This window comes from Schistocerca americana, chromosome 6 (assembly GCF_021461395.2).
Source record: "Schistocerca americana isolate TAMUIC-IGC-003095 chromosome 6, iqSchAmer2.1, whole genome shotgun sequence".
In the NCBI taxonomy this organism is placed as follows: Eukaryota; Metazoa; Arthropoda; class Insecta; order Orthoptera; family Acrididae; genus Schistocerca; species Schistocerca americana.
In genome coordinates, this window is record NC_060124.1 from 482,470,079 (window position 1) to 482,496,967 (window position 26,889).

Consider the following 26,889-nt stretch of genomic DNA (forward strand, 5'->3'; position numbering starts at 1 on the left):
TGACGTCAACAATCACAACAGTCCTGTTCACGCGAGGCAGCTGCAGACGATTACAGTGGCCGTGTGGGACGAAAACCCATCGCAAAAGCCTGAACGAAGTCGCTCCCCACACAACACAGCCATTCACCGAGCGAGGTGGCGCAGTGGTTAGCACACTGGACTCGCATTCGGGAGGACGACGGTTCAATCCCGCGTCCGGCCATCCTGATTCAGGTTTCCCGTGATTTCCCTAAATCTCTTCAGGCAAATGCCGGGATGGTTCCTTTCAAAGGGCACGGATGCCTTCTTTCCGCATCCTTCCCTAATCCGATAAGACCGATAATCTCGCAGTTTGGTCTCCTCCCCCAAATCAACCCAACCCCCCCCCCCCCCCATACACACACAGCCCTTTTCCATCGCTGTACAGAGGTAGCAGCCGCTCGCGTAGCTGGCGATTTTCTGGAAAAATTAACGAGGTGTACATCTGTGGAGACGAGGCCGTCACAGATGCAAATCCTCCATAGACGACAGTCAACAAAATGTCAACACTTCTCAGTGACGTCATCACCGACGGCCAAATTGTCCGAGCGCTAGTCGACTCAGGGGATTCCTTTTCTGTAATTTCAAACGCTTACGGATCTCAGCTATAGCAGACTATTTTCCATGATACGAAAGCGATTGTGCTGAAAATCGTAAACAGGGAATACGCCTAGACGACCGGAACACGCATTGCTAGAATAACTATGTATGGCAGACAACATCCCTTCCAATTTATCGTTTTAACACAATGTAATCATAATGTTACTCTCGAATGGCACGTCTTGCAGGCATGATTGGCAATAACAGACTGTGGAAGACCAGAGCTCCATATTGAAGAAGCTATTCCAAAAAGCACACATTAAGCACACATTACAAAGATTGCTTTGTGCGGTTGTTTCCCTCTGATGAAGTTATTATCCTGCCGTCTTTAGTGAGACAAATTCCAGTCGTCAGTCAAGATGTTCAGTTAAACTGTGACATTTTTGTCGGTTGCAAAACGGCACTGAGGCTCACAGAGGAAATCTATACATCTGCGACGATCTTAAACATTGTGGAACCACAGAATAGACAGTATACAGAATCGAAAGACGGTTGCAATATGTACACCAAAATTTAGTGTGCATGAGCGAAGTCTTCCATATTGAAACCCAGTAAATAGATACCTGTTGCCGATAGCGAACGGATAAGTTTTGTTTATTTTATTAATAGTGGATTTTAGCTGTTGGGCTTACCTACAAGTAAACCGTTGTTTCTTGTACCGTAAATACAGGGTGATCGTTATTGGAATATATGAAATAAAATCATCATAACTTCTGAACGGTTTGCCATAGGACGTTGAAACTGTACGGTTGGCTGCGGGGCGTGAAGGGAATTTCGACGTGATTTTGTTTATCGACGAAGTCCACTTTCATTTGGATGGATTTGTCAATAAGCAAAAATGGCGCATTTGGGGACTGAGAATCCACATTTCGCGATCAAGAAGTCTCTTCATCCTCAGCAGGTGACTGTGTGCTGTGCAATGTTCAGTCACGGAACGATCGGTGAGATATTCCTTGATGGCACGGTGATTACCGAACGGTACGTAAAGGTTTTGGAAGATGATTTCATACCCATCATCCAGAGTGACCCTGATTTCGACAAGATGTAGTTCATGCAAGACGGAGCTCGACCCCATCGAAGCAGGACAGTGTTTAATGTCCTAGAGGAGCTCTTTGGGGAGCGCATTCTGGCTGTGGGGTACCCAGTGGCCAATGGCATGGGCTTCGATTTGCAGCCATATTCTCCGGATCTGAACACGTGCGACTCCTTTTTGCGGAGCTATGTTAAAGACAAGGTGTGCAGCAACAGCCCCGAAACCATTGCTGAGCTGAAAGCAACCATTCAGGAGGTCATCGACAACATCGATGTTCCGACACTTCAGTGAGTCATGCAGAATTTCGCTATTCGTCTGCGCCTTATCATCGCCAATGATGGCAGGCATGTCATTGTATGACAAGAACGAAGAGACAGAACTTCACACTGACGATAGTTGGTATGGGATAGGTGCTGTACTAATGATAATTCAGCATGGTGCTGAAAAGGTGGTAGCTTATATTTCCAATGTACTACACTTTCCGATTCCAAGATGAACTACTCTAAAACGAGAAAGAGTGCCTTTCAGTTGTCTGGGCCATCACCAAGTTCTGCCCAAATTTATCTGGCAAACCATTCACTGACGTGACGCACCATTATTCTCTATTCTGGCTAACTAGCCTCATGGTGTGTTGGGTTACTAGCCAAGATCGTCACTGAGGCTTCATGAGAATGACCCCACAGCGATATGCAAAAGCAGATGCAAACACAAGGACGTCAACTGCCTGTCAAAGAATATTTAGGTGGAACACAGCAGCGTGGATGAATTTTCAGTCATCGCTGCATTAAATGTCATTGCTGCTGAACAGAGATAAGATCCAGCATTGCTCAAAGCCATAGTACCATTGAAGAAGGAGGAAACGACCGATGGGTAATTCAAATTAATAAACAAAGCATTGGATAACAGAATTATGATCTACTGGGGCATGAAAAGTTGCTAGTCATCCCAGCTCATCTACAGCGACCTATCCTAAGGTATTTCCAAGACACACCAACATTTGTTCATTTGCGTTTCATGAATATGCAGGAGGTATCAGTGGCCATGTCTCTACTGTTGGACACTAAATAAGCCACCGTAAAGAAAGTCTTCTCCACGTGCAGCAGCACCTTTGCATCCGAAATGGAATAGACAGCTTGGGAAGTCGATAAATGCGAATCGATGGATAACAGTCTGCACTGATTGTCTCACCAGCAATGCTGTCACCAAATCTGTACTGGCTGCCAAAACTCTGGAAATTGCAGAGTTCCTTGTGGAAGACATCATTTGGAAAGACAGAGCGCTCCTGTGTTAATCTCTGAGGGTGCAAAAGTTTTCCAGTCGAAGGCAGCGAAGTTACTCACTGGATGCCTACCATCCACAGAATGTTTTAATGAGGCATCGGCAGATATGTACGTTGATGTCGAACAGAGAGGCTGGCATACATCTGCATACAACACACACTTCACACCAGCCTTCTTCTCGCTCCACAGTTGCAAAACCGGAACGACAATAAGTACACTGTGCCTGTTTTAATTGGACGATGCTCAGGATGACTTTGCGAAACCTCACGAGCAGATCTGAAGAAAGTAGGCTGCTGGCTAGCATATGGATCCTGGGCATCCGGGAGTAAGACCAAGGGCGCTATAACACCAAGAACCATAAAGGGGGATATAGTCTGGAAGACTTGGTATGGGTTTCTAGACCTGTGCAGTAAGTGCAGAAAATGGGGCTACCAGAAAAGGTGCTAGAGGGCTGCTTTGAGCAGTATCGTATCCTTCGTCGTTTGGTCGGCCGTCATATATGAAGTCGAGAATTGTGTCCACAAAGATGACAAAAGCCCCGAGAAGTGGACGATGTCCTCCGTATGAAGCCCTGTTATAGTTCAGAGGTGCGGATCGACGATGGGAGATTCAAGGATACTGAAGCCCACTCGATGATCGCGAAGCTTCGACGGGAGGGGCTACCCTTGGTGTTCATCACAGTGAAGAGGATGTAAGAACACGGCTAGAGCACAAGGATCCGTCACTGCCACTATACAGAGGATCACTGGCAAGGTCTAGCTAAAGAGTCCTATAGTCGACTCCCGACTCCAGTGAGAACTTCTGAAATGTGTGTGTGCGTGTGTGGGGGGGGGGGGGGGGGGGGGGGGGAAGCAAGGGAGGAAGCAGCGGCAAGTGCTGCGGTGCATGCCGTGTGGCATAGCGGTTGGCTTCAATCGCTGGCCTGTTGTAGGTCGCCCGTTCAAAACCTGACCAGAAGCGGTTATTTAGTATTTATCATTTCTCGAAGATTATTTAAAATATCTTACTTTAGTAGTTTTTGTATAATGCTTTATATTCGATATTTGGATACTTATTTGCATACTGGAATATTCGATGTTTGTATAAATAGCTGCACACTCTCTCTTGACAGTTCTGATGTAGATGGATGTTGGTGTCAGTATTAAATATGCTTTCAGTCTTAAGGACATTGCTTCATTGACTACCTTGCCTTTGGATGTGGGCTTTATTGCGGCAGTTTCTTACTGGTGAGCTATAATGTACACCGTAGACAATAATGTGCCAAACTACATATAAACAGGTAGTCGTCTGCATTCAGCTTCTTCCTGCTTTATTGCGGCAGTTTCTTACTGGTGAGCTATAATGTACACCGTAGACATTAATGTGCCAAACTACATATAAACAGGTAGTCGTCTGCATTCAGCTTCTTCTTTCTTCTTGTAGACAAATTAAAAGGCTTGCCTGACACCAAAGTACCATAGGAAACCTTCGCTAGTAGACCTGTACTCTCAGCTATACTCCAAGTCTTCCAAGCCAAAATTTTTGGATCGGGGAAAGCTTCAGGGCCACCATAATCATTCCCCCATACAGCAGCCAAGGTCAGCCATGTACTGCCTCCAAACACAGCAGAAACATCACAAGTGAACTGCATTCTCAGTCCACAGACGACATTCGGTCCACCAATAAGCTGCTGCTTATTGAATTGCCCAGCAAGGTCAATGTCTATTGCCTTCAATGACTTGTACACAGGAAGACTGCGCGATGGGCACAGGAATCCTCGGCGTTTTCTCCGAACTGCAGTCTTTAGACTGGCAATAAGCATCTCACTGTAACATACACTGTTTATTGTTGTGCCCCTTTCCCCATAATGTTCCAATACTGGACTTTGTGCTTCCCAAAAAACCGTAAACATCAGTTTTCCTGCACGGTTGGGTCTTGAACTTTTTCTTGCAAGACCAATTCGGATGTTTCCATTCCATACTCTGCCGTTTACTCTCCGGCTCGTAATGACGGATCCATGTTTCGTCACAAGTAATGATCCTGCCTAAGAAGTTGTCCCCTTCGCTACCATAGCGATCCAAACGTTTTTTGCAGATGTCCAAGCGCGTTTGTTTATGCTACTGTGTGAGTTGTTTTGGGACCCATCTTGCACAAACTTCATGAAACCCAAGTCTGTTGTGGATGATATCGTAGGCAGAACCGTGACTAATTTGCAGAGATGTGCCAATTCGTCAAGAGTTAATCGTCTGTCTAAGAGAATCATTTCACGTGAACGCTCAAGGGTGTCTTCGTCCGGGTCCTTCATCGTGCGTAAAACTTGTGCGACTGTTTCGGAATTTTTCAATCCATTCGTAGACACTCCGTTGTGGCAAAACACGTATCAGGGGCAGAAATTCATCGAAGACTTTCAGTACAGTACGGGTACTGTACCGGAAGTCTTCGATTAATTTCGGCCCCTGATACGCCTTCCGACCACAAAAAACGGATCACTGAACGTCGGTCTTCTATGGTGCAAATAGACAGCGGAGCAGCCGTGGTTAACAGCACGGCAGCGATAACGAAACTACCCTAGCTCCTTGAAAATTGCAAAGGTGTAACAACAAATAAACAAGGCACGCGTCATCAATGTAAGACGACAGTACTACAAACATAAACAAAAATATAACTAAACTGCGGATAATATTTGACTTACCCTTGTATACAAGAGGAATTAATACATTGTTTGCCTCTTCTAGGAACATACAGTTGACCACACCGTGATGCAAAACGCCTCTCTCGCAGCGAGAGCCACTGGACTCGGCTGAGAATCTCCGTCTCGCTTTCGCCCTTGTTAAATGAAACTGTAACGAAACGCGCAGCTCTTCTTTCGATTTTCTCTCTTTTCATTATCAATACTATCGGTACGGTTCCACGACTGACGAGAAATATTCAATCTCCCTTGTGGATGGACTGGACTTCGTGAGGAGCAAGTGCTCCATGTGGTAGTTCGTATGGGGGGAGGGGGGTAGTTCGTAGGGGGGAGGGGCAATGGGGGGAGGCCTAGACCTGGAAGGGTGGAGTATTTTTAATATTTTGGAAGGCGAATGGTGACTTGTGAACAGCCCTAAAAAGTTCCGGTTCTGCCCATGTTGGAAACCAGCGTATACCTACTTTTCTTGATAGAAAAACACCTGACTACACTAATTACTTTCCTTTCCTTGACGGGCAGTTTGACGAGGCTTGCCTTGCCCTCGGGTATTGGCACCCTTGCTCAGCGGTTTTCTAATGATTCTAAGTCTGGCATATGCTACAGTTGCCATTTGTTTCCTGTGGTCGTTCCACTTTAAATTGCAAATAGTCCTAGATATTTTATGAACGTGACTGCTTCCACTGATTGTTCTGCAACCGCGTCATTATAGAGAGTCCGTCAGGAAAATGTATACACACTTTAACGAACGAAAAGTATTACTCATGTGTTTATTTTACATTTAATAATTGATCACACATGTTGTACATCCTTCAGTTTAGCACATGGTTACTTTAAATGTTGAAAATGTTCACCGTTGGCAGCTATAAATATAACTGAACGACGAGCGGTCGCCGCAACTACATCAGTCAATGTTACAGTGGAGATCGGTGCACATGTAGCTGTAATCTCCTGACGAAGTTCCTCCAGGGTGCGTGGCATACGTCGATAAACGTTATCTTTCACAGTTCCCCACAAGTAAAAGTCCATAGGAATTAGATCTGGCGACCGTGGATGGAACTCAATCCAATGCCCCGGAAAATTGTCAACCACGAAAGCTCTTACGCTAGCTGGTAGTGTTGTGGCGCCCCGTCCTTTTGGTTCAAATGGCTATGAGCACTATGGGACTTAACTACTGTGGTCATCAGTCCCCTAGAACTTAGAACTACTTAAACCTAACTAACCTAAGGACATCACACACATCCATGCCCGAGGCAGGATTCGAACCTGCGACCGTAGCAGTCGCGCGGTTCCGGACTGCGCGCTTAGAACCGCTAGACCACCGCGGCCGGCCTCCTGTTGGTAGAAGACCTCTTCATCAGCTCCACAAAGCTCACGTATACCTGGAAAAAATGATGTGTGTAACATTTCCAGGTACACTTCTCCAGTGACAGTAGCATCAAAGAAAAAAGGTCCTTAAAGCCCCTAGATGATAGTCCATACCACACTTGAACACCTAGGAGATTGACCGCTTTATCCACATTAACAAGCAGGTTTTCCGGTGCCCAGTACTCACTGTAATGCCGATTCGCGGTTGCATCACGTTTAAATTGTACCTCGTCACTCCACACTACCTTCGTCACAAATTGTTCTTCATCAGTTACCATTTGCTGATACCGTTCGAAAAATTGCGTTCGGTGATCAGGATCGTCATCATTAATCGAGTGCAGTAGTTGTGGAATGTAAACTTTCCACTTTGCAGCTTTCAGATTTTTTCGTACACTTGTACTGCTAACCCACACTTCACGTGCACATTGCGTAGCAAATTTCTGTGGAGAATTAACAAACGTTTACAACACGAGAGCCGACGAAGCAGGACTCATAGCTGTACGCTATCTTCCTGATCTTCCTTTGTGAATGGTTCAAATGGCTCTGAGCATTATGGGACTTAACATCTGTGATCATCAGTCCCCTAGAACTTAGAACTACTTAAACCTAACTAACCTAAGGACATCACACACATCCATGCCCGAGGCAGGATTCAAACCTGCGACTGTAGCAGTCGCGCGGTTCAGGACTGAAGCGCCTAGAACCACTCGGCCATCGCAGCCAGCCCTTTGTGAATATCACAAATCGTTCCATGCAATTGAAACTTGTCAATGATGCTTTTAATTGTCAGGCGGATTTGCGGTTCTGTTTCAAACTCCCGCCTTCACTGACGTTGCACTTCAACGGCATTATCACGAGTTGAAAAACCACTTCACAATACATTTTCGTTGCACCAATGTCAAGCGTGCTCCAGCCATCTTGTTTTCTAAGTCACGAGATGAAAGTACTAACATCTATTGAACCAAAGACCATACTACAACACACTTATAAGTTAAATCGAACGACAATATCGATATCTCGATAGAGCCTGACAAAGGGTGTATACATTTTTCTGGTGGATTCTATAATAATGAGTTTTCTGCTACATTTTTTTATGTTGAGAGTGAACTGCCCATCCCTGCACCAAGCGTCCGTCCTTTGCAGGTCATCTAGCATTTAGCTACAATTTTTGGGCTTTACTGCCTCTCATCTAAACACCAGCGTCATCTACGATCAACCTCATGGAATTTCTAACGTAATCTGCTAGGATAGAAGGCAGATTAGTTCATGTGCTGTATGGAGTAAACGACAGAGGATTCGACACTCCTAAAATTCACGGGGACGTATATAGTATGTGAGGAGCTCCAATCTCTGTCTCACCTTTGCAACGTCGCCTCCGTGAACAAGGTTTATGTAGGTTGCAGGGGTCCAAATACTTCTATTGCGCAAACAAAATGATATGAAACGATGGCAGTGGGCAAAGCAACGTAAATACTGAAGCGTGGAGCAATGGTCCAAGGTGTTATTCACGGACGAACTGAAGCTTGAAGTATCTGGAAGTCATCGCCGATTGTTTGTTCGTCGACTTCGTGGACAACGTATGAAGAGTCAATGTGTGACGCCTGCGGTGAAGCATAGAGGAGGGTCGGTCATGGTGCAGGGATGTTTTGCGAGTGATAAAGTCTGTGATGTAGTGACAGTTAATGGAACATTAAAAAAGGAAGGATATCACAGGACACTGATCAACAATGTAGTTCCAGTTGGCTAGAGACGTATTAGTTGTGGGTTTCTTCTGCAGCACTACAATGATCCCAAACATGATTCTGAATTGTGCATAGGATATGTCAATAGAAAAGAGATATGTGGGGAACTGAAGAATATGATTTGGGCATGTAATCCACCTGCCTTAAATCCCATTGAACTCTTATGGGACGAAATTGAAACGGAGGTCAGAAAACTGAGGTCATCTAATGTTGAAGATCTATGGAGTAAATTGCATGTATGTTGGACTGCAAAAACTGGAGAAACATTACAAAATCTGCAGAATGCCAAGAGTTTGTGGAGTTGTTCTGATGGTAAATGATGTATTATTTAAAGAGGTTAAAATCTAAACCATATTGTCTTGTACCTAATAATAATTTTGTTGCTCTATTTCGTTCGTGTGACGTGTTTGTACATAAGTACGAAGTATACAGATTTTATCATCGATGAGCGAATTTTTTGACCAGTAGTATAAATGATTAAGTTTTTACGGAGCCCTCACAGCGCGAGACCTAGTTGCACGTGTCCTATTCATTCACTTGGCACATTACCACTAGTCTGGTGAGAACCTCGGCTCTAACCCGCATTCATTAATCTTTTCCCTTAAATTCCAAGGGAACTAAAAAAACGTCTGTTACGGTGTATTCATGTATTCCTCACATATTGCGTTCAAGTGGAATAATGATGTTGTGTAATGGCTTACATCGGCAGAAATATGTATCACTGCTATATCTGATGAAAGATAACACACTGTTATTGTTGACGCTACCATTTTGTATGATGAAATAACTCCTGTAGAATTTGATTTGTTGAGCCTTAAACGTTATTATTAGCAACTTTGTACATTTTGGACACAGTGCATTAGCAATTACAACTCCTGACAAAATTTATCTTACGTGTCAACGACCTGTGTTTCACAATGACGATTTTAAATTTGAATAACACGCATTCTAATCACGAAACAGTGCTGAACATTTTACACACAAATTAGGACATTTATCAGGTGTAGAGGAATGAAATCGAAATTCGGTTGCAATAATTACACGTCAGCTGCTTGAAACTGATAAACAATATTTTATTCAAAAAAATCACCATTGGTAGTTATACATTTCTCCCACCTCTCCGGCAGGCTATGAATTCCACGCCAAAAAAGTTCTTCTTTGGAAGCGAACCATTTTCGTACATCATACGAACTGAAGCGTTGTTCAGCGAGAGTGTGTCCCAATGTTGCAAATAGATGATAATCGGACGGAGACAAGTCCGAAGAATCAGCCGCATGCCCTAGTATTTCCCAACTGAACGCCTCGATCGTTTGACTGAGCCCTTTTGCTGTGTGTGATGGGGCGTTATCATGGAGCAAAATTACTTTGCGTTGCCTTTTTCCATATTCCGGTCGTTTTTCAAGTAATGCTCGATTTAAATCGATCATTTTCTGTTGGTAGCGACCAGTGTTCACGGTATCACCAGGTTTCAGCAGCTCATAATGCATGACACCCTTCTGATCCCACCAAAAACAGAGCATTCTTTTCTTTCCAAAGTGATTTGGTCTTGCAGTGGATGTCGATGGTTTGCCTGGATTCACCCATGATTTACGACGCTTGGGATTCTCAAAATATATCCATTTTCATCACCTGTCACTATTAGACAGAGAAACCACTTTCTTTCGTATCTGGCGAGCAGCATTTCACAAGTGGTCTTTCGATTTGTTTGCTGTCTTTCATTCGGTTCATACGGTACCCATTTTCCCACTTTCTGCAGCTCTCCCATAGCTTTCAACCGAAGAGGCTTTCTGCATCACATTCAATTGTTCCGCGAGTTCCTGTTGAGTATGAGTATCGTCTTCATACAATAAGGCATGCAATTCGTTGTCTTCGGACTATTTCGGTGGTTCCCCGCGCTCGTCGTTTCCCACGTCAAAGTCACCACTTTTGAGTTTTTTGAACCATTCGAAACATGGTGTTTTCCCAAGAGCATGTCCGCTGAAAGCTTCGACGAGCGATTCTACAGCAGTTTTCTTCAAATGATAACAAAAAACGAATGTTGTCCGCACATCGTTGTTCGCAGGCACAAAACTCGACATGTTTGAGGGTTTCAAACAGATACCGATGTATGGAACTTGGGTTACTGTGTGTTGTAGAGATGGGCAAAACTGTTCTTTTCAGAGATTGGATCAGAACTGTTCACTCCCTGAAATGAACTAGCTCTTTTTCATGACTCACCACTCATTCACAATAGAAAACAAATGGAAGGCACATTGCCCTTTAAACTTGGTTTATTCCAGTACTAGGCCCGTATTTTGATCTTATATGATCCTATTTTGAAGTAACACAGATAATGAGTAAGAATTTTGTATTGTTTATTAAAATTTCCACGATATGACAAAGTTTTTAATTATTGATTTATTTTGCACTATCGTGGTTTTTGCTTTGTAGCCATTATCATGGTCAAAGGTGAAATAGTCATAAAATATCTGACATGTCTGAATGATTGTAATATCGTGACAACAATCATTCAGACATGTCAGATATGTAATACACTCCTGGAAATGGAAAAAAGATCACATTGACACCGGTGTGTCAGACCCACCATACTTGCTCCGGACACTGTGAGAGGGCTGTACAAGCAATGATCACACGCACGGCACAGCGGACACACCAGGAACCGCGGTGTTGGCCGTCGAATGGCGCTAGCTGCGCAGCATTTGTGCACCGCCGCCGTCAGTGTCAGCCAGTTTGCCGTGGCATACGGAGCTCCATCGCAGTCTTTAACACTGGTAGCATGCCGCGACAGCGTGGACGTGAACAGTATGTGCAGTTGACGGACTTTGAGCGAGGGCGTATAGTGGGCATGCGGGAGGCCGGGTGGACGTACCGCCGAATTGCTCAACACATGGTGCGCGAGGTCTCCACAGTACATCGATGTTGTCGCCAGTGGTCGGCGGAAGGTGCACATGCCCGTCGACCTGGGACCGGACCGCAGCGACGCACGGATGCACGCCAAGACCGTAGGATCCTACGCAGTGCCGTAGGGGACCGCACCGCCACTTCCCAGCAAATTAGGGACACTGTTGCTCCTGGGGTATCGGCGAGGACCATTCGAAACCGTCTCCATGAAGCTGGGCTACGGTCCCGCACACCGTTAGGCCGTCTTCCGCTCACGCCCCAACATCGTGCAGCCCGCCTCCAGTGGTGTCGCGACAGGCGTGAATGGAGGGACGAATGGAGACGTGTCGCCTTCAGCGATGAGAGTCGCTTCTGCCTTGGTGCCAATGATGGTCGTATGTGTGTTTGGCGCCGTGCAGGTGAGCGCCACAATCAGGACTGCATACGACCGAGGCACACAGGGCCAACACCCGGGTCATGGTGTGGGGAGCGATCTCCTACACTGGCCGTACACCACTGGTGATCGTCGAGGGGACACTGAATAGTGCACGGTACATCCAAACCGTCATCGAACCCATCGTTCTACCATTCCTAGACCGGCAAGGGAACTTGCTGTTCCAACAGGACAATGCACGTCCGCATGTATCCCGTGCCACCCAACGTGCTCTAGAAGGTGTAAGTCAACTACCCTGGCCAGCAAGATCTCCGGATCTGTCCCCCATTGAGCATGTTTGGGACTGGATGAAGCGTCGTCTCACGCGGTCTGCACGTCCAGCACGAACGCTGGTCCAACTGAGGCGCCAGGTGGAAATGGCGTGGCAAGCCGTTCCACAGGACTACATCCAGCATCTCTACGATCGTCTCCATGGGAGAATAGCAGCCTGCATTGCTGCGAAAGGTGGATATACACTGTACTAGTGCCAACAATGTGCATGCTCTGTTGCCTGTGTCTATGTGCCTGTGGTTCTGTCAGTGTGATCATGTGATGTATCTGACCCCAGGAATGTGTAAATAAAGTTTCCACTTCCTGGGACAATGAATTCACGGTGTTCTTATTTCAATTTCCAGGAGTGTAAATATTTCACCTTTGCACATGATAATGGCTACAAAGCTAAAACACCATGCTGATAACGACACTTTTGAGTGCCCCGCAAAACAAACCTCTACATCTAAATAGTGATAGTGTGAAATGAAGTAATAATGAAACTTAATCAAATTGTTGCATTTTCATTCATAAAGTACAGAATGACTGCAGTCCGCAATGAAGGAAAAAATCACTGATAAGTTTATATTACATCCTGAGTCACTTTGAGATAGAAAAGTTATACATTTCATCTGGTGGAAAAAATAAAAATATTACAATAAAATTCTAAGTATTTTTATCAGGTAGGGAAATTTTGAAACTAAGACTGATTCATATTATGTAAACAAACTTTAATTGCATAAAAAGTAACATACAAAAACTGTAATATATTTTAGTATGCATAGTCGACACAAACAGTGAGTATATATTATAGGAAAAACCAATCAATGTTCTGGTTTATAAATAAAATTTGTTCAGTTTTACTCGAAGTGAGTCTGTTCCTTCTGTCATTGCATATTTGTCCTGCTTTTGAGAAGATACGCTCACAGGGAACTGATGTAGCTTTCTGAAGACGCCTAAAATCGCAAAATCCGTACTGCAATAAGAAAAAAATATATAAATTTGACTGTAAGACCAAAGTGCTGCATATAGCCTTACGCAAAATAAAACAAGGAAAATATTGGTGCATCACATTTTGCGATGGGTTTATCGGTTTGCTCGTAATTAAAGCGTAAATTCGAGTGTCCATAATAAAAAATCCTATAGTAAGAGGAGTCGTCAGGAACCTAATCTTATCAGTTTAAACAAATAAAAATAAAATAAAAACAAACGATGTATACATAACATAATTATGTAATATACATACCGGTATTACTACGAAGAACAATATCCAGTAGAGAAGATCTCCGATGCAGAGGCGCTGAGTCAAGCAGGTGGAGCCGCGAGCTGTATTACTGCGTGAGCTAAGACTGCAGAGACCAGAGTGACACCTGAGTTTCTTTGCTCAACGCTCTGGCTAGAGCCGAGAACGGTGGGGTGAGCGTTGAGCGGGCTAGTTCCGAGGGTGGGGGGAGCGGTGAACGGTCACCAATCACCCGCTCCGAGACAAATCGTCTGTTCTCTTGCGAGCAGGTTGTCGCAAGTAGTTCTTATGTTCTCCGTTAGGAGGCCCTCTGTCCTGTTGCTCGCATCAACTGCCCAGAGGACAGGACGTGCGACTGAAACGACCGCCGACGGAGTCCGATGCTAATTAAGGTGCGCCAGACACTCCACGCGGCAGAGGAAGCACAGAGACGGCACGGCATATGTGAAACACGAAATCCAATGGGGCACTGCACAATGCAGGCAGCTAAAGCAGAGGCAGGGCAGAGGCTGGCGCAGGCTGTGTTGTGTGGCGTGCAGTGTGCTCTCACCAGCAGAGGCCCTGCTGATCTGCTCCGATTCTCTCTCTCTCTCTCTCTCTCTCTCTCTCTCTCTGCTGTGGGAAACGTTTGGAGCTGCCGTTCTTTTTTTCCGAATCACTGATTGTTCACTCCTTTGAAAGATTCAACTCTATGAATCAGTTCAGGAGCAGATCCCCCATTTCTAGTGTGTTGACATTCGTCGTCAGCCGTTACAGGAAGCAGATGGCGCTGCAGACGCGGTCTCGCAGGCCCTACACTGACAGCTAGCACCATCTGTATGGAAATTCCGGTATTAAACTTCTACACCTGGTATTCATGTAGCCACGCGGGATTAGCCGAGCGGTCTAGGCGCTGCAGTCATCGACTGTGCAGCTGATCCCGGCGGAGGTTCGAGTCCTCCCTCGGGTATGGGTGTGTGTGTTTGTCCTTAGGATAATTTAGGTTAACTAGCATGTAAGCTTAGGGACTGATGACCTTATCAGTTAAGTCCCATAAGATTTCACACACATTTCAACATTTTCTTTTTTTTTGTATTCATATTACTCGAGGCATTTCACTCAGTTTTTGAACACGTTTGGTAACTGCAGGAGGAACTCTGGAAATTTCCTCGTGAGTTCGATCTTTTAACTGTTGTAAGCTTTTCGTGCGTGGCCGAGCGGTTCTAGGCGCTTCAGTGCGGAACCCCCAGACTGCTATGGACGCAGGTGGGAATCCTGCCTCAGGCATGGATGTGTGTGATGCCTTTAGGTTAGTTAGGTTTAAGTAGTTCTAAGTTCTAGAGGACTGATGACCTCAGATGTTTAGTCTCATAGTGTTCAGAGCCATTTGAATCTTTTTTTCCCGTGCGGTTGTTGTACATTGTCGCCTGTAAATAACCCCGTAGGTCAAAGTCTGGCACGATCAGATCAGACGAGCAAGGCGGCCAATCGGCAGAAGCATTTTTGGAAATTATGTCGTTACCAAACTCCTCACAGAGAATTTACAAGTAATTGTTGCTTGTGTAGCATGTTCAGCGTTTGGGCACGTTATATTAATGAATGACGGGGGCTTGCCTGTAAACTGATAAGCAGTTCTCGGGAGTTCGGACAGTTTTCCGAGTGTCGGTTGACTTTCGATTCGATGCACTGGCTCTATGTCCTGTTTTTAGCACGCATTATTCCATTTTTAAATCGTCAAAAAGATCCTAGATTACGTAATTAGAGATTGAGGTGTTTTTGAAATGTAGTTTTAGAGTGAATAGTATGTTGTGAAGTAAACTGTGCGCCAGCCGATGTGGCCGAGCGGTTCTAGGCGCTTCAGTCTGGAACCGCGCTACCGATACGCGCGACATCCTGCCTGGATGTGTGTGATGTCCTTAGGTTAGTTAGGTATAAGTACTTCTAAGTTCTAGGGGATTGATGACCTCAGATGTTAAGTCCCATAGTGCTCGCAGCCATCTGAACCATTTGAAGTGTACTGTGCTATCTTCAGTGCTTATTACAACAGTTTTGTAATACTAAATACAGACATCTGCTTCTTCCAGCGAATGTCGTGGCCATGAACACTGGATACATTGTCGGATGGAGCGCTGTCTCTCTCCCCGTGCTGGAGAGCAACACGACGGAGCCGAGCGTGAACCCGCTGGACCGGCCACTGACCAGGGACGAGTCATCCTGGGTGGCTTCGCTGATGGTAATGGCCTCGATGCCGGGCCCAGCAGTTTCCAGCGCTGTCAGCCGACGATGGGGCTACAAGCTGGCCGGTTACCTGCTTGGCGCCTTCGACATTCTGGCCGGCCTCACCGTCATGTTTGCTCCGTCCTTTCCAGTGCTGCTACTTGGACGAGTGCTCACCGGGTTCGGCGCAGGCTGTTCGCCTGTGATGTCCACCACGTACATTTCCGAGGCAGCCCAGGAACACGTGCGAGGGTCGCTCGGCACCTTCTTCGCCCTGATGTTCAACGCGGGGGTGCTGGTCGCCTACATCGTCGGCGCCGTGGCTCCCTATCGGATCGTGTGCGCCGGCGCCGTAGTCCTCCCAGCACTCTACTTGTGCTCCTTCTTCTTCCTGCCAGAGTCTCCTCAGTACCTGCTCTCCAAAGGCAGAAGCGAAGAAGCCGCAGAGTCGCTGCGCTGGTTCCGTGCCGCCGGCCACGACGTCGACGCAGAGCTCAAGGCCCTACAGTCCACTCTGAGTTCGGGGACGGTAGAAAAGGGCCACAAGCGGCTGTCCATACCAGAGTTCTTCAAAGATCGCGCCGCCCGCCGCGGCTTAATCGCACTCGTCGTGCTCATCCTCAACCAGCAGCTGAGTGGCGGCATGACCATCCTCAACTACGTGGTCGAGATGCTGTCGTCGACGGGCAACGGAGGCTCCGCCGCCTGGTCCGCCGTCGTGGTGGCGACCCTCCAGTTCGCAGCGACCTTCCTGTCTTCGGCGCTGGTGGACCGAGCCGGAAGGCGGCCTCTCCTCTTGGCCACTAATGCCGGCATGGCTGCTTGCCTCACAGCCCTCGGCGGATACTTCTTCGCCCAAGCCAGCGGCTACGACGTGGACCCCGTCTGGTGGCTGCCCGCCTCTGTCATGTCCTTCTCGCTCGTGCTCGGCGCCATCGGCATCGGGTCTCTGCTCTTCGTAATTCTGAACGAACTCTTCTCTCCGGACGCGCTACCCGTCGCCATTTCTGTCGGACTCGCCCTGCAGACTGTTGCCACAACGGCGGTTTTGAAACTCTATGTCGTGCTGGTCGTCTGGCTGCAGCCCTACGGATGTTACTGGTTTTATGCCGTCTCCTGCATACTTAGCAACGTGTATATACTACTATTTTTGCCAGAAACTAAAAATCGCCCCATAAAGGACATTATTTCTGATCTAAGAGGTGAATCGAAGAAAACTAGGGCACATAAACATCGATATAATCAGGTCACTGCAGTCGAGAGCCAAACGTAAGCAGGATATTCTTAATAGACAATAATCAGAAATTTAGATGCGGCGAACGAGTTAACAGAAGTTTCACAGCGGATGTCGAAGCCGCTGTCCAGTGCACCTGAGCAACAGGTGTAGTCGTCTTCCTTGCACGTACGTGGGTCACTCCAAAAGAAATGCACACTATTTTTTATAAAATCCATCTTTTATTCTACATGTTTGAAAGTTTTACAGTGTGTAGATACATCCTTTAGGAACAATATTTTCATTTCTGCACATCATTTCCGTCCCTCTCAACTGCCTTACGCCATCTTGGAACCAGCGCCTGTACACCCGCGCGGTAAAATTCTGGACCAGCCTGCTGGAGCCACTGTTTGGCAGCGTGCATCATCTTCAAACCTTCTTCCACGACGAGAGTCTTTCAGTTTCCCAAAGAGATGATAGTCACATGGAGCCAGGTCAGGACTGTAAGGCAGGCGTTTCAGTGTTGTCCATCCGAGTTTTGTGATCGCTTCCATGGGTTTTTGACTGACATGTGGCAGTGCATTGCCGATGTCGTCAAACACGACTCAGTCGAGCTTCAAGTTTCTTCAGTGTCGTCACATATGAATCAGAATTTATGGTGGTTCCACTTGGCATGATGTCCACAAGCAAGAGTCCTTCGGAATCGAAAAACACCGTAGCCATAACTTTTCCAGCAGAAGGTGTGATTTTGAATTTTTTTTCTTGGGTGAATTTGCATGATGCCACTCCATTGATTGCCTCTCCGTCTCTGATGAAAAATGATGGAGCCATGTTTCATCACCTGTCACAATTCTTCCAAGAAATTCATCTCCACCATTCTTGTACTGTTCCAAAAGTTCGCTGCATACCGTTTTTATTGTTTCTTTGTGAGCCACTGTCAACATCCTGGGAACCCACCTGGCACAAACGCCAACACTTTCAGTATTCTGCAAATACTTCCTTCCCCTATCCCAACGTAGCGTGACCATTCGTTCACTGTGATGCGTCTGTCAGCAGTCACCTATTCGTTAACTCTCTGCACTTTGTCTGGAGTGTGTGCAGTACGAGGCCTGCCGCTGCAAGGACAATCTCCAACATTGCCGTGCCCGCTTTCATCACGTAACCTGCTTGCCCACCGACTAACTGTACTGCGATCGACAGCAGCATCTCCATAAACCTTTTTCAACTTCTTGTGGATGTTTCCCACTGTCTCGTTTTCACAGCACAGGAATTCTATAACAGCACGTTGCTTCTGACGAAAGTCTAGTGTAGCAGCCATCTTGAAGACATGTTGTGATGACGGCACTCACGGGAACAGGTTGAACTAAATTTGAAAACAAGCGGGAAGGATGTATCTACACACTGTAAATCCTTCACACATGCAGAATGAAAACTGTATTTTTACAAAAATATTGTGCATTTCTTTTCGAGTGACCCTCGTATTAGGGAAGGTATGCTAAGATGTCTTTATGGACATGGATATTAATCCAAACGATGTGCGCTATCATTCACACGTCAAGCGATGAACAATGTGCACGAATCAGGAACAGTGGCTTGTACTACAGTGCGGCATTACCTTATAACTGCTCACACTTTGTGTTTGAAATATCTTCAGAACAGGACGAGGACTAAAAAATGAAGGGTGCTAATGTGCAACTTTACACACGGCATTTGGATAAACATGACAGTATTAATGACGATAAGGAACGCAACTATTTTCAGAAAACTGAGCACTGAAAAATTAATAAATTATACTAAGTGATTTAGTAGCTCTAGATAATGGCCTCACATATGTAATGAATACTCATAAACTGTCTAGGACGCTTATTTGCATTTCACTACTGATTTTGTGGTCACAACCAATCTTTCATTTCCATGTAGTGTGAAATTTTATGTAATGAATTAGATTAGTCACGCTCAACATTGTCCACTCCTGTACACATTGTAGAAAAATACAGTCAAACTGGTCCCCTTGTACTTCTCACTCATTCCTCATTGTCGCTGTCTGAGTACCATATACCTGAAACTTGGAAGGTAGGAGGCGAGGTACTGGCAGAAGTAAAAGCTGTGAGGACGGGGCGTGAGTCGTGCTTGGGTAACTCAGTTGGTGGACCACTTGCCCTCGAAAGGCAAAGGTCCCGAGTTCGAGTCTCGGTCAGGCATACAGTTTTAATCTGCCGGGAAGTTTCATATCAGCGCACACTCCGCTGCACAGTGAAAATCTCATTCTACCACATACCTATTTCACTTCTTCTTCTTCTTCATGTTTTCCGTTCTCTCTAACCTTCCGTCCAGTATTCCGCCATCCTTTTACTGTATTTCTTTATCCTACCCATTTTGAAACTGTTTTCTTTTCCGTACTCCATTAGACTCCTTCCGTCTGTAATAGTTTTATTCAAAGTATTGCTTGTTTCATTCACTCTTAAGATTTTTTTACTTTTCCTAATGTTTTTGAGTGCAGTTCATTACCTACTTCTATTGCAAAAGGTATTTGGAAATCTGTTTGATCATAACAATTTAGTATATAATAATGGACTGCCTCAGTAGACGAATTCATATTTTTTGTGTATTACAAGTGATCAGTGATTATCAGCCCTCCTCTGATTGCTTGTATTGTAATTTATATATGCTTGCATATGACATAATCACCCATTCTCCAGGGGAAAAAAAAACAGACTTTTTTCACCCTGTATGTTTGAACTATATCTTTTACTAAAACGTGTGAGGATGCATTCACAGTCAATTTGCTTTCTTTCTGAATATATTACTGAACATGTTTCATTAGCTACTTCCTCCAAGCATATGACTTACGCTGTTGGGTTTATTAGACTTTCTGCAAGGACAGAAAGTCGTTAGCAAAGTGTTTTGCAATTTATGTTGCCACTATTATTGTTTGTTTATATTGATTTACATTGTTCTATTTACTAGACTTTTTCAGTGGATAGATATTAGTTTGCAAGTGTTAGGCCATTAACGTTAACACTCTTATTATTTTTTATATACACTTCACAAAAAGTTTTGCCTCATCCCGGTTCCCAGAACTCCTAAAGATAGACGTTGATTGTGGATACTGTGTCACAGATACAGTCCCTTTGACTGTTCAGAGATGTCACTAAACCCGCCCAAAGATGTAAACAACCATGCATGAACAGCGCCTATTAGACGGAGGGGGTCCAACAGCCGATCAATTCCAGTCATTCCACCAGGAAAGAGGAACACGGCTCGTGTTGTCTGTAGTTCAACCATGCCTAGACGGTGAATACCGCAATTCGATCGCGTCCGCATTGTTACGTTGTGCCAGGGAGGGCTCTCAACAAGGGAAGTGTCCAGGCGTCTCGGAGTGAACTAAAGTGAAGTTGTTCGGACATGGAGGAGACACAGAGAGACAGGAACTGTCGACAACATGCCTCGCTCAGGCCGCCCAAGAGCTAATACTGCAGTGGATGACCACCACCTACGGATTATGGCTCGGAGGAACCCTGAGAGCAACGCCACCATGTTGAATAATGCTTTTCGTGCAGCCACAGGAAGTCGTGTTACTAGTCAAACTGTGCGCAATAGGCTGCATGATGTGCAACTTCACTCCTGTCGTCCATGGCGAGGTCCATCTTTGCAACCCCGACACCATGCAGCGCGGTACAGTTGGGCCCAACAACATGTCGAATGGATATCTCAGGATTGGCATCACGTTCTCTTCACCGATGAACGTCGCATATGCCTTCAACCAGACAATCGTCGGAGACGTGTTTGGAATCAATCCGGTAAGGCTGAACGCCTTAGAGACACATTCCAGAGACTGGAGCAAGGTGAAGGTTCTCTGCTGTTTTAGGGTGGCATTATGTGGGGCCGAAGTACGCCACTGGTGGTCATGGAAGGCGCCGTAACGGCTGTGCGATACATGAATGCCATCCTTCGACCGATAGTGCAACCGTACCGACTGCAAATTGGCGATGCATTCGTCTTCATGAACGACAATTCGCGCTCCCATCGTGCACATCTAGTGAACGACTTCCTTCAGGATAACGACATCGCTCGACTAGAGTGGCCAGCATGTTCTCCAGGCATGAACCCTGTCGAACATGCCGGGGATGGATTGAAAAGGGCTGTTTATGGACGTGACCCAGCAACCACTCTGAGCGATCGACGCCGAATCGCCGTTGAGGAGTGGGAGAATCTGGACCAACAGTACCTTAATGAACTTGTGGATAGTAAACCACGACGAATAAAGGTAAGCATCAATGCAAGAGGACATGTTATTAGGTATTAGAGGTACCGGTGTGTACAGAAATCTGGACCACCACCTCTGAAGGTCTCGCTGGATGGTGATACAACATGTAATGTGTGGTTTTCATGAGGAATAAAAAGGGCGGAAATGATGTTTATGTTGATCTCTATTCCAATTTTCTGTACAGGTTCCGGAACTCTCGGAACCGAGGTGATGCGAAATGATGTGTGTAGCTACTGGATACTCTCGCATTAGGTTTTCTAATTGTGATTTGAATACACAGACTACTTTAGCTAATTTTATCCAGTCAATACACCAAAAAATGTTTTATTAAGATCAAACCAAGCGAATATTCTATTCTGGAGCTCCGCATCAACTCCTGATGAACTGTAGGTCTACAGTTGAATATTTGTTACGAGAAAGACAGGAAGAGCTGCCACTGATTAAACAAAAGATCCATCTGAGAGGAAGAGTAAGCTGCCAAACTCAGAAATGCTGATGGTAATGTGCTGTACATTGTACGTATTGTTCGTAATAAAGAATTGTCAAGTTAAATACAAAAAGTGAATGAGTAGATTTATTTGAAAGATGTTGTCTTGTGCTAAGTTTAGGTGGCACATGCAGACCACACATGAAACAACGCTACAGATTCGGTGCTTTCGATACACTGAAACGGCTTGGTGTTCAATTTGGCAACTAAGTTCTACCAAACGTAGCGGTCGGATTAAAAATTCTCACACTGCCAAAAAATACAGCAGTAGGTGCTACTTATTCTGAAATTTAATTCAAAGTCGGATGGTCTCAGTTCCTAAAAGTCACTATAATCACGAAACTCGGCTAGTAGCGCAGCACATTCAGCTAGAAACTTTGTAAGCGCAACCGGTAAACAAAAAGTGACGCCACGCTTAACTATTGTGTAGGAGCTGGTCTTGTTATGTAAAGTGTACACGCATTCTGACAAAAAGTGTATCCTCTCACTGTTCTAATTTATGGTACCTCAACTCAGTGGTACGTCATGAATTACCCTGTTCTTGCTACGAGGAGCGTAGTGTCGTAATTCAGACAGATAAGCAGGTATTCTTTTATTCTCCCTGACACTGTAGTAGTTAAGGGGAACGACTCACTGCTGACAGATGTCCCAGGGAGGTCAGAAAGTACACAGACTCTCAGCAAGACCCTAATGCGTACCAGCTGACTAATGTCTAACAAATGATACTGCGTATTTTTGAACAGTATGTTTAAGACTGCCGTAACAACATTGAAAGAATTATCGCCTTACGAAAAGTGCCCACAAAGGACTCATCCGAGACCATCATTAAGAAATAAAAGGCTTTCTGAACATTTTACCACGTTACAGCAACAAATATAGTACATTAAAGACGTCTGTGGTAGGGAGTGAGCAATATGGAGAGAAACTCTTCGAATTTTACGTCATTAGTGTAGATCTCAGGCATTTTATGTAACTAAAGTGAATATGAGAAACTTCGCAACATCCAGAACGCCATATGTGAGTAATAGGCAGACGAAAATGATGTAGATCTTTCCTGACAGTATGACTGTTAATGTTTTTGTTTACTTTTTTAATTAAGCAAGGTACAGGGGATAGGCAAAATAATGTTAACACCTGTACTTACGTGGGAATTTTTAATTAATAAGGAATAGGACCTCCATTTGCGCGTAATACACCAGCAATTCTTCTTGGATTACTGGCATATAATGATTGTATAGTCTCCAGTGGAATGTTGTGCCACTCTTCAATCAGAACCTTTTCTAACTCCGGTAGTGACGACGGAGGAGGAAATCTGCTCCGGAGTCTGCAACCCAATACCGCCCGTTGTTGTTGTTGTTGTTGTCTTCAGTCCTGAGACTGGTTTGATGCAGCTCTCCATGCTACTCTATCCTGTGCAAGCTTCTTCATCTCCCAGTGCCTACTGCAACCTACATCCTTCAGAATCTGCTTGGTATATTCATCTCTTGGTCTCCCTCTACGATTTTTAGCCTCCACGCTGCCCTCCAATACTAAATTGGTGATCCCTTGATGCCTCAACACATGTCCTACCAACCAGTCCCTTCTTCTAGTCAATTTGTGCCACAAACTTCTCTTCTCCCCAATTCTATTCAATACTTCCTCATTACTTATGTGATCTACCCATCTAATCTTCAGCATTCTTCTGTAGCACCACATTTCAAAAGCTTCTATTCTCTTCTTGTCCAAACTATTTATCGTCCATGTTTCACTTCCATACATGGCTACACTCCACACAAATACTTTCAGAAAAGACTTCCTGACACTTAAATCAATACTCGATGTTAACAAATTTCTCTTCTTCAGAAACGCTTTCCTTGCCATTGCCATTCTACATCTTCTCTACTTCGACCATCATCAGTTATTTTGCTCCCCAAATAGCAAAATTCCTTTGCTACTTTAAGTGTCTCATTTCCTAATCTAATTCCCTCTGCATCACCCGACTTAATTCGACTACATTCCATTATTCTCGTTTTGCTTTTGTTGATGTTCATCTTATACCCTCCATTCAAGACACTATTCATTCCATTCAACTGCTCTTCCAAGTCCTTTGTTGTCCCTGACAGAATTACAATGTCGTCGGTGATCCTCAAAGTTTTTATTTCTTCTCCATGGATTTGAATACCTACACCGAATCTTTCTTTTGTTTCCTTCACTGCTTGCTCAATATACAGATTGAATAACAACGGGGAGAGATTACAACCATGTCTCACTCCCTTCGCAACCACAGCTTCCCTTTCATGTCCCTCGACTCTTATAACTGCCATCTAGTTTCTGTACAAATCGTAAATAGCTTTTCGCTCCCTGTATTTTACCCCTGCCACCTTCAGAATTTGAAAGAGCGTATTCCAGTCAACATTCTCAAAAGCTTTCTCTAAGTGTACAAATGCTAGAAACGTAGGTTTGCCTTTCCTTAATCTTTCTTCTAAGATAAGTCGTAGGGTCAGTATTGCCTCACGTGTTCCAACATTTCTACGGAATCCAAACTGATCTTCCCCGAGGTCGGCTTCTACTAGTTTTTCCATTCGTCTGTAAAGAATTCGCGTTCGTATTTTGCAGCTGTGACTTATTAAACTGATAGTTCGGTAATTTTCACATTTGTCAACACCTGCTTTCTTTGGGATTGGAATTATTATATTCTTCTTGAAGTCTGAGGGTATTTCGCCTGTTTCATACATCTTGCTCACCAGATGCTAGAGTTTCGTCAGGACTGGCTCTCCCAAGGCTGTCAGTAGTTCTAATGGAATGTTGTCTACTCCTGGGGCCTTGTTTCGACTCAGGTCTTTCAATGCTCTGTCAAACTCTTCACGCAGTATTATATCTCCCATTTCATCTTCATCTACATCCTCTTCCATTTCCATAATATTGTCCTCAAGTACATCGCCTTGTATAGACCCTCTATATACTCTTTCCACTTCTCTGCTTTCCCTTCTTTGCTTAGAACTGGATTTCCATCTGAGCTCTTGATATTCTGGCAAGTGGTTCTCTTTTCTCCTAAGGTCTCTTTAATTTTCCTGTAGGCAGTATGTACCTTACCCCTCGTGAGATAAGCATCTACATCCTTACATTTGTCCTCTAGCCATCCCTGCTTAGACATTTTGCACTCCCTGTCGATCTCATTTTTGAGACGTTTGTATTCCTTTTTGCCTGCTTCACTTACTGCATTTTTATATTTTCTGCTTTCATCAATTAAATTCAGTATTTTTTCTGTCACCCAAGGATTTCTACTAGCCCTCGTCCTTTTACCTACTTGATCCTCTGCTACCTTCACTACTTCATCCCTCAAAGCTACCCATTGTCCTTCTACTGTATTTCTTTCCCCCATTCCTGTCAATTGTTCCCTTATGCTCTCCCTGAAACTCTGTACAACCTCTGGTTCTTTCAGTTTATCCAGGTCCCATCTACTTAAATTCCCACCTTTTTGCAGTTTCTTCAGTTTTAATCTACAGGTCGTAACCAATAGATTGTGGTCAGAATCCACATCTGCCCCTGGAAATGTCTTACAATTTAAAACCTGGTTCCTAAATCTCTGTCTTACCATTATATAATCTATATGAAACCTGTCATTATCTCCAGGCTTCTTCCATGTATACAACCTTCTTTCATGGTTCTCGAACCAAGTGTTAGCTATGATTAAGTTGTGCTCTGTGCAAAATTCTACCAGGCGGCTTCCTCTTTCATTTCTTAGGCCCAATCCATATTCACCTACTACGTTTCCGTCTCTCCCTTTTCCTACCGCTGAATTCCAGTCACCCATGACTATTAAATTTTCGTCTCCCTTCACAATCTGAATAATTTCTTTTATTTCATCACACATTTCTTCAATTTCTTCGTCATCTGCAGAGGTAGTTGGCATAAAAACTTGTACTACTATAGTCGGCGTGGGCTTCATATCTATCTTGACCACAATAATGCGTTCACTATGCTGTTTGTAGTAGCTTACCCGCATTCCTATTTTCCTATTCGCTTACGGTCGCAGGTTCGAATCCTGCCTCGGGCATGGATGTTTGTGATGTTCTTAGGTTAGTTAGGTTTAACTAGTTCTAAGTTCTAGGGGACTAATGACCTCAGCAGTTGAGTCCCATAGTGCTCAGAGCCATTTGAACCTATTCATTATTAAACCTACTCCTGCATTACCCCTCTTTGATTTTGTGTTTATAACCCGGTAGTCACCTAACCAGAGGTCTTGTTCCTCCTTCCACCGAACTTCACTAATTCCCTCTATATCTGACTTTAACCTATCCAATTCCCTTTTTAAATTTTCTAACCTACCTGCCCGAGTAAGGGATCACTCCACGTTCCGATCCGTAGAACGCCAGTTTTCTTTCTCCTGATAACAACATCCTCTTCGGAGAGATCCGAATGGGAGACTATTTTACCTCCGGAATATTTTACCCAAGAGGACGCCATCATCATTTAGCCATACAGTAAAGCTGCATGCCCCCGGGAAAAATTACGGCCGTAGTTTCCCCTTGCTTTCAGCCTTCCGCAGTACCAGCACAGCAAGGCCGTTTTGGTTAGTGTTACAAGGCCAGATCAGTCAATCATCCAGACTGTTGCCTTTGCAACTACTGAAAAGGCTGCTACCCCTCTTCAGGAACCACAGGTTTGTCTGGCCTCTCAACAGATATCCCTCCACTGTGGTTGCACCTACGTTACGGTTATCTGTATCGCTGAGGCACGCAAGCCTCCCCACCAATGGCAAGGTCCATGGTTCATGGGCAGGATACTGCCCGTAAGGGTTCGATAATTTTCAGGTCCTGGGACTGCGCTGGCCAGGCAAGACGCTGCAGTTCAGTTGCATGCTCCTCATATGACGATTTTACTGTCCTGGCTGTGTGAATGGGTGCATTGTCGTCCTGAAATATGGCATCATTGTTGGGGAAGAACATTTGAATAATGGGGTGCGCCTGATCACCTAAAATCTTCACATAATGTTTGGATGTAACACGACCTTTGAGAGTTATGAGGGGACCAGCAGAATACCATGATACGGCTGCCAACACCGTCACATTTCCACCTCCATGCTTAACCGTTGGACTCAAGCAATCAGGATTCTAGGCTGCTTTTTATTGGCGTTCTGCCGACATAAACTCGGCCCGATGCTGAAAACAACGCGAATGTTTACTCGTGGCATCATATGACGTGTTTCCATTAA

At 44.9% G+C, this 26,889-nt stretch overlaps 1 protein-coding gene across 1 annotated transcript in view; it reads left to right on the forward strand.

Moving 5' to 3' along the window:
* The window catches only part of LOC124620224 (facilitated trehalose transporter Tret1-2 homolog), a 98,380-nt gene extending 81,255 nt beyond the window's left edge, over window positions 1–17,125 (forward strand). The window contains exon 4 of the mRNA XM_047146891.1: window positions 15,596–17,125. Coding sequence (XP_047002847.1) covers window positions 15,596–17,001 — 1,406 coding nt within the window. The 3' untranslated portion in view covers window positions 17,002–17,125. The remainder of the gene's footprint in view (window positions 1–15,595) is intronic.
* Window positions 17,126–26,889: the final 9,764 nt, after the last annotated feature.